The sequence below is a fragment of the Astatotilapia calliptera genome, chromosome 10 (genome assembly GCF_900246225.1).
Source record: "Astatotilapia calliptera chromosome 10, fAstCal1.2, whole genome shotgun sequence".
NCBI classification, from domain to species: domain Eukaryota; kingdom Metazoa; phylum Chordata; class Actinopteri; order Cichliformes; family Cichlidae; genus Astatotilapia; species Astatotilapia calliptera.
Window position 1 is genome coordinate 32,243,273 of NC_039311.1, and position 6,204 is coordinate 32,249,476.

The 6,204-nt window shown below is 41.3% G+C and overlaps 1 protein-coding gene across 1 annotated transcript; it reads left to right on the top strand.

The window, feature by feature from the left end:
• The first annotated feature begins 150 nt into the window (after window positions 1-150).
• rbmx2 (RNA binding motif protein X-linked 2) lies at window positions 151-4,786 on the top strand. Its single transcript, XM_026181304.1, has 6 exons — window positions 151-266; window positions 1,105-1,220; window positions 2,233-2,284; window positions 2,357-2,486; window positions 3,801-3,984; window positions 4,072-4,786. Exons 1-6 carry the CDS (start codon window positions 262-264, stop codon window positions 4,479-4,481), a joined length of 897 nt encoding a protein of 298 aa, XP_026037089.1. The 5' UTR covers window positions 151-261; the 3' UTR covers window positions 4,482-4,786.
• Window positions 4,787-6,204: the final 1,418 nt, after the last annotated feature.

Here is a 6,204-nt window from a genome sequence, read left to right on the forward strand (position 1 = left end):
GAGGATAATTTAAGTTAAAATATTTAGAAATGTAACCCCATAAATAGCCTTTATAGCTACATCGTCTTTCTATCAATATCAATTAGTGTCACTCACACTAATGACAGTTTAGACATTTAGCCGTGTAAATGTAGCTCGTTTTAAAGACATCCTAACAGCAGGGGGCAGCACTAGCAGAGGCGGAAATTCAAACGGAAGTTGTTTCTGCCTGAGATTAGCCATTTTCAGCACAGCGTTGATGTACAAACCGTATAGTCGATCATGAAGTAAGTAATTATTTTCTTATTAAGCGTTTAATTTAAGTTTTTTTTTTATCGTTTACTGATCAATGACAACTATTCGGTAATGATTATAGCCATTCGAAAATGACTATTCGCTACCAAAAGCGCCAGCATGAAGATTGTTTGAGTACTTCTTCATGTACAATCTCGTCTCCCAGAATCCATTCAGAAAACCTGAGATTTTATGTTTATTTTTCACCAACTTTTCCCCATAAAATAATCAGACACACTTTCTGCGGTTATTATACAATTACAGGAGCCTTATTTCAATTCGGCATTCAGTAAAATAGCATAAAATGAAGCTTGGACCAGAGTTTGAAGAGGTGATCATCGCCTCCTGTTTTGGCGATAGGCGATTTTCTTTACCGTTGCGGGATGTGTGTTAGCTCACTAAAATAAAAACGAATCAGAGCTTCACAGAGCACAAACACCCGTGTTGCGTTCCTGTCAGTGTGTTCACGGGGCTTTAAATCAGTCATAATCTGAATGGAGTTTGGTCTGTAGAAACAGACGTCATTGCGCTCCACATATCTGGAATCAGTGGTCTTAAAATCAGTTCTGTTTGTGCCTTATGTTTAGGTTTAAATTACATTTCTTTTATATTTTACTGTTTATGGCTTATGTCTTTTTATATTTTTGCCTTTTTATTATAAACTCATATGATTAAGCTCATGTTTCTTCTCCAAATCCTCAAATTTAGCCTTGCAGAAATAAAACAAACGCTGGGTTGTACGAGATGAAAGCAGATGACTGTCACATATTAATTACAGATTATGAACCAGGATTCTGAAAAGGAAACACTTTGTTTTCTCTCTGTTTTCAGTCCTCTAACGAAGGTAAAGCTGATAAACGAGCTGAACGAGCGTGAAGCCAGCCTCGGGGTCAACGAGTCCGTTTCCTGGCACAGCGAGTACAAAGACAGCGCCTGGGTCTTTGTTGGTGAGACTGCGTGACAAACTGAATAATCCACAGATGAGCAGATAATGAAAATAATCATTAGTTTAAAGTTGAGGGGAAAATGTAAACTGGGAGGAAGTAAAGGCTTTTCTTTAGAAGCCACATCCTCACATGACTGAATCATTCACCATCCTTTGCCTCTTGGCTGACAGGTGGTCACCAGTCTGCCAAGGTCATTGGTCAGTCAGGGATGTCCTGTGCTCCCATTGGTTGTCATTTCTGCTTCAAAGTTTCTGTCTCTGCAGCACAAACTTTTTGACTCTTCCTGATCGGCTTAAGCTCCACGTGTCATGTATTAGTGAGCTTAAGAGGTTTTTCATAGACCGATATTTCATATGTTCCAGATAAATGATCAACGGGTATCAAAAAATGGTCCCTATGGACCAATCAGATCTCTGGAAAATGACTTCACTCAATCTGGAAGATCCATGAGACATCTCAGATCGTGTAGTCTGTGTGGAAAATTCCCACTTAAAATCGAATACAAAAACCCTCAGACCGCCTTAAAATCTGTACTCTGAGTGATTCCAGCGATGGTGAAGCTGCTGTTCAGAGATCTGATTGGTCAGGTGATGGTGAGTTCCTACCAGCTGACCTATAATCTTGAACATCACGTGCTCTGGAGCAGGTTAGCTGTGCGTCATAAGCATAAGTTACTGAGGTGGTAATAATGAACCACTTTTGTAACACCAAAGTGAAGCTAGTTTAAAAACCACAAATGCTGTTTCATAGTCACACCTCTGGAGAAGGGGTTTGATGAAGACTTGGCTTTTTGGAAATATTCCTTTTACATGAAACACTCTGAACCATTACCAACCATGGTATCTTCAGCTTTAATAAAGGTGTTTATACTGGAAACAGCAGTGTTGTTTTGTGTGCATCTGCTGGATGTTTTGTGTTGTTGCAGTGTTTATGTTGCTGACATTAGTGATGAAGTAATGAAAGGTTTTTGGAGAATGAATAAGCAGCGTTTTGGATGTTGTGTTTTCTGCAGGAGGGTTTCCATACGAGCTGACTGAAGGAGACCTGATCTGTGTCTTCTCTCAGTAAGTACCTCATCATTTCTTAACTACACTACTCACAGATGGGGAGCACCAAGATTCACTTTGTCCTGTCAGGTATGGAGAGATCGTCAACATCAACCTCGTGCGTGACAAGAAGACCGGAAAGTCCAAAGGTTTCTGTTTTATCTGCTATGAGGACCAGAGGAGCACCGTGTTGGCCGTCGACAACTTCAACAGCATTAAGGTGAAAGGACACACTCTGCTGCGCTGCTCTGAATCTCGTCTGACTCGTAGCTTGCAGTTTGTTCCTGTTGACACAGAGGTCAGTCATGGAGGTCCACAGAGTCCTGTGTGTCTAATGATACTGTTTGTGTTACACAGGAAAACACTACATCTGCTTTCACTGATATGCAGATGATACCCAGCTGTATTTATCCAGCCACCAGATGACACAAATAAAGTTAAACTACAGTTTAATGATTTAAGAAATGCTGGAGTCATTGTTGACCAGGACATGTCCTTCAATGTACATATTAAACAAATATGTAAGACTGCTTTCTTCCATTTGTGCAACATCTCTGAAGTTAGAAATATCCTGTCTCAGAGTGACGCTGAAAAACTAGTTCATGCATTTATTACTTCCAGGCTGGACGACTGTAATTCATTATTATCAGGACGTCCTAGAAACCCGCTGCAAAGCCTGACCTTGTAGCACCATAATCACCCTGTTAGAGCACTTCGCTCTCACACTGACAGAACGACTTTAGATCCTGAAGGTTTTTCGAGGGTATCGGGCACGCGGGGCCTTTTTGTGCTTCATCCCTTTTACTCACTTTACTAGAGTTTTACAGGGAACAGCTGCAGAGATGATGATCCAGGTTTCTTAAGAAATTGTAAAATTTCGGATGTAAAGTTGTGTCATCAGCGTGGTCTGTCCGAACTATGATGAGGAGCAGGTGAACACTAATGTTGTTTTAATGGCCCTGAAGGAGTCGTGGCTACACGATAAGCCACCTGACTCATGTAGATTTAAACGTTCATGTCCTCGAGCTTGTTGTGAGCCGACATCTATCCCACATGGTCACATGACCCAGAATGCAGTTCTTTTTTTCATTTTTTTCCAGCAAATGATCAGAAAACGGAAACATCCAGAGGGTTCGAGCTCCTGTGTTGACAGAAAACCTTTTTCCTGGGAGTGTTTTTACTTTGATTTTTCTATTAAAAGAAGCCAGATCATGATGTCAGACTAGAGAAACAATCATGAACCTCATTTTCCTACATGGATGTGAGGCAGCAGATGACAGACTTATTTAAATACTCATATGAAGGCAGTTAGTAAAGGCCAGTCTCAGCCCTGGCTCAGAGACTGAACGATGAATTTTAATTCCTGTTAATGTTGTTGTCAAGTGTGAGTCTGCAAATATTCAACGTGTGAAGCTGAAGTTAATGTACGTAAACTATCAGCTGTTTGTGACGCGGTGGCTGGTTGTTCGATTGACTTCAGGACTTTAAAGGTTCCAGTGAGAGTTGATCTCTGACTGTTGGTTTGTGCTGTCAGATCAAAGGTCGCACGATTCGCGTTGACCACGTCAAAGACTACCGACCCCCCAAAGACGGCGAGGACATCGACGACGTGACCAAGCATCTGAGGGAGGAGGGCTGCGCTCCCAAAGTCAGCGAGTCTTCCCCCTCCTCTGAGGATGACGAGCAGTACGCCGTACCTGTGAAGAAGCCCAAGAAAGGTGATGTCACATCCTGTCGTGTGAAACCCGCCTGACACAAGATGAGGTGGATTTTTATTTATCTTCATTCTGCGCTCTCTGTTTCAGACAAGAAAGAGAAGAAGAAAAAGAAGAAGGAGAAGAAGAAGGACAGGAAGAGCAGAGCCTCTTCTTCATCACCACCTCCTGTTTCAGTCAGAGTCAAAGAGGAGAAAGAGGACGCCGGGTACGACAAATACAACCAGAGAGGGCCGCCGCCAAAGCCAGGAGGACAACCGAATGGACAGACAGTGAGACACAACGAGAGACTGAGACGGGAGGAAGAGGAGGAGAGGAGGAGGAGAGACGCAGATCGGCAGAGAGAGGAAGAAAAGAAGAGGGGTCACGAGAGGGAGAATGACAGAAGCAGAGATAATGATAGAAGACGAGAGACGGAAAGAGAAAGAAGAAGAGACGCAGATCGGGACAGAGATGACAGGCGAAGGGAGAGAGACAGAGACGATGACAGGAGGAGGTAGAAGAAGAACATGGGAGACAGACATGTTTAAATCCAACACAGATGAATATGTTTTAGTCCATTCTTAGATATTCATTTGATATTTCGTTCATGTCAGCCTTTTATGCATTATTCCTAAATGAAAATGCTTCTGGCTCCTGTGTGAGCTCTGAAACATTCAGCCCAGCACTGGTGTCACTGCTGGCTCATCGCACCACAGCGAGTCTGAAGTTCAGCTTCTGTTTAAACTTTACGTGAAAAGCTTGAAGTCCACACGTCTGTCTGACAAAACGTTGATGTTTGTTTTACAATAAATCAATATTTCTAGTTTTGGCATGAACTCATTTTAAGCCCGTCCTGGTGACATCACGATGATGCCTCAGTTTGTTTACATTTGGAAAGAGTCGCATAAATGAAAAAGACTTCTGTGATTTTGTGCTTTGCTCAGAAAAATAATTTCAATGGCAGATTTAAACATTCGTGTAAATGCGGAAAATAACATCAACAGTACATTTAATCTATTAGATCGATTAGTTTATTGATGCAGCACCAACAGTCACCTCAAAGCACATATTTTAATGTAGAGATACTACAGTAATGAGGTCTACTCTGGAGCCTGTTCTGGCATTTGTGCCATAGAAACTGAACATCATTTAATAATAATCCCTGAAGCCCTCATTTATTTCTTAATAACATTAAAATCTACAATAATGGATTCCACAGCAGTGGGTAACATACGTCATCACAGCAGATGACTTTCTGAAAGTGCTGTCACTAAGTTAAAGGATTTCTTGTAGCTGTGTACCACCACAGCTCAGAGCAGCTACCTGAACTCGCAAAGAGATTGATCATGTTAATAATTTTACACCTTCTGTGCAAGGACTCTGGATACTGGGTCCTCTGAAAACAAATGCCTCAGATCACAAGTACGTGAGTCCCTGGTAGAACTTGCTCTTCAACAAAACGGGCCTCTGTAAAGCTCAAATATCTTGATGTTCTTTTCATCAGTGATTGATGAAAAGAACATCAGGTTCGTCTCCAGGCTGACAAAAATGCTGTTGAGCCAACTATTCCTTTAACATAAACTAGTAAAATAACATTTTAAACATTAGAGAAAATACCAAATCCAATGCCACTGATATTACAATACTTTCATAACAGTTGATCTTTCTGAGTTAACTTCAATAATTACTTCCTCCAAACCATCAACGTGTCTTTTAGACCCCATTCCTACAAAACTGCTCAAAGAAGTCCTGCCATTAATTAATTCTTCGATCTTAAATATGATCAACCTATCTCTAATAATCGGCTATGTACCACAGGCCTTCAAGCTGGCTGTAGTTAAACCTTTACTCAAAAAGCATCTCTAGACCCAGCAGTCTTAGCTAATTATAGGCCAATCTCCAACCTTCCTTTATATCAAACATCCTTGAAAGAGTAGTTGTCAAACAGCTAACAGATCATCTGCAGAGGTTTATTTGAAGAGTTTCAGTCAGGTTTCAGAGCTCATCACAGCACAGAAACAGCTTTAGTGAAGGTTACAAATGATCTTCTTATGGCCTCTGACAGTGGACTCATCTCTGTGCTTGTCCTGCTAGACCTCAGTGCAGCGTTCGATACTGTCGACCATAATATCCTATTAGAGCGATTAGAACATGCTGTAGGTATTACAGGTACTGCACTGCAGTGGTTTGTATCATATCAATCTAATAGACTCCAGTTTGTGCATGTAAATGGAGAGTCCT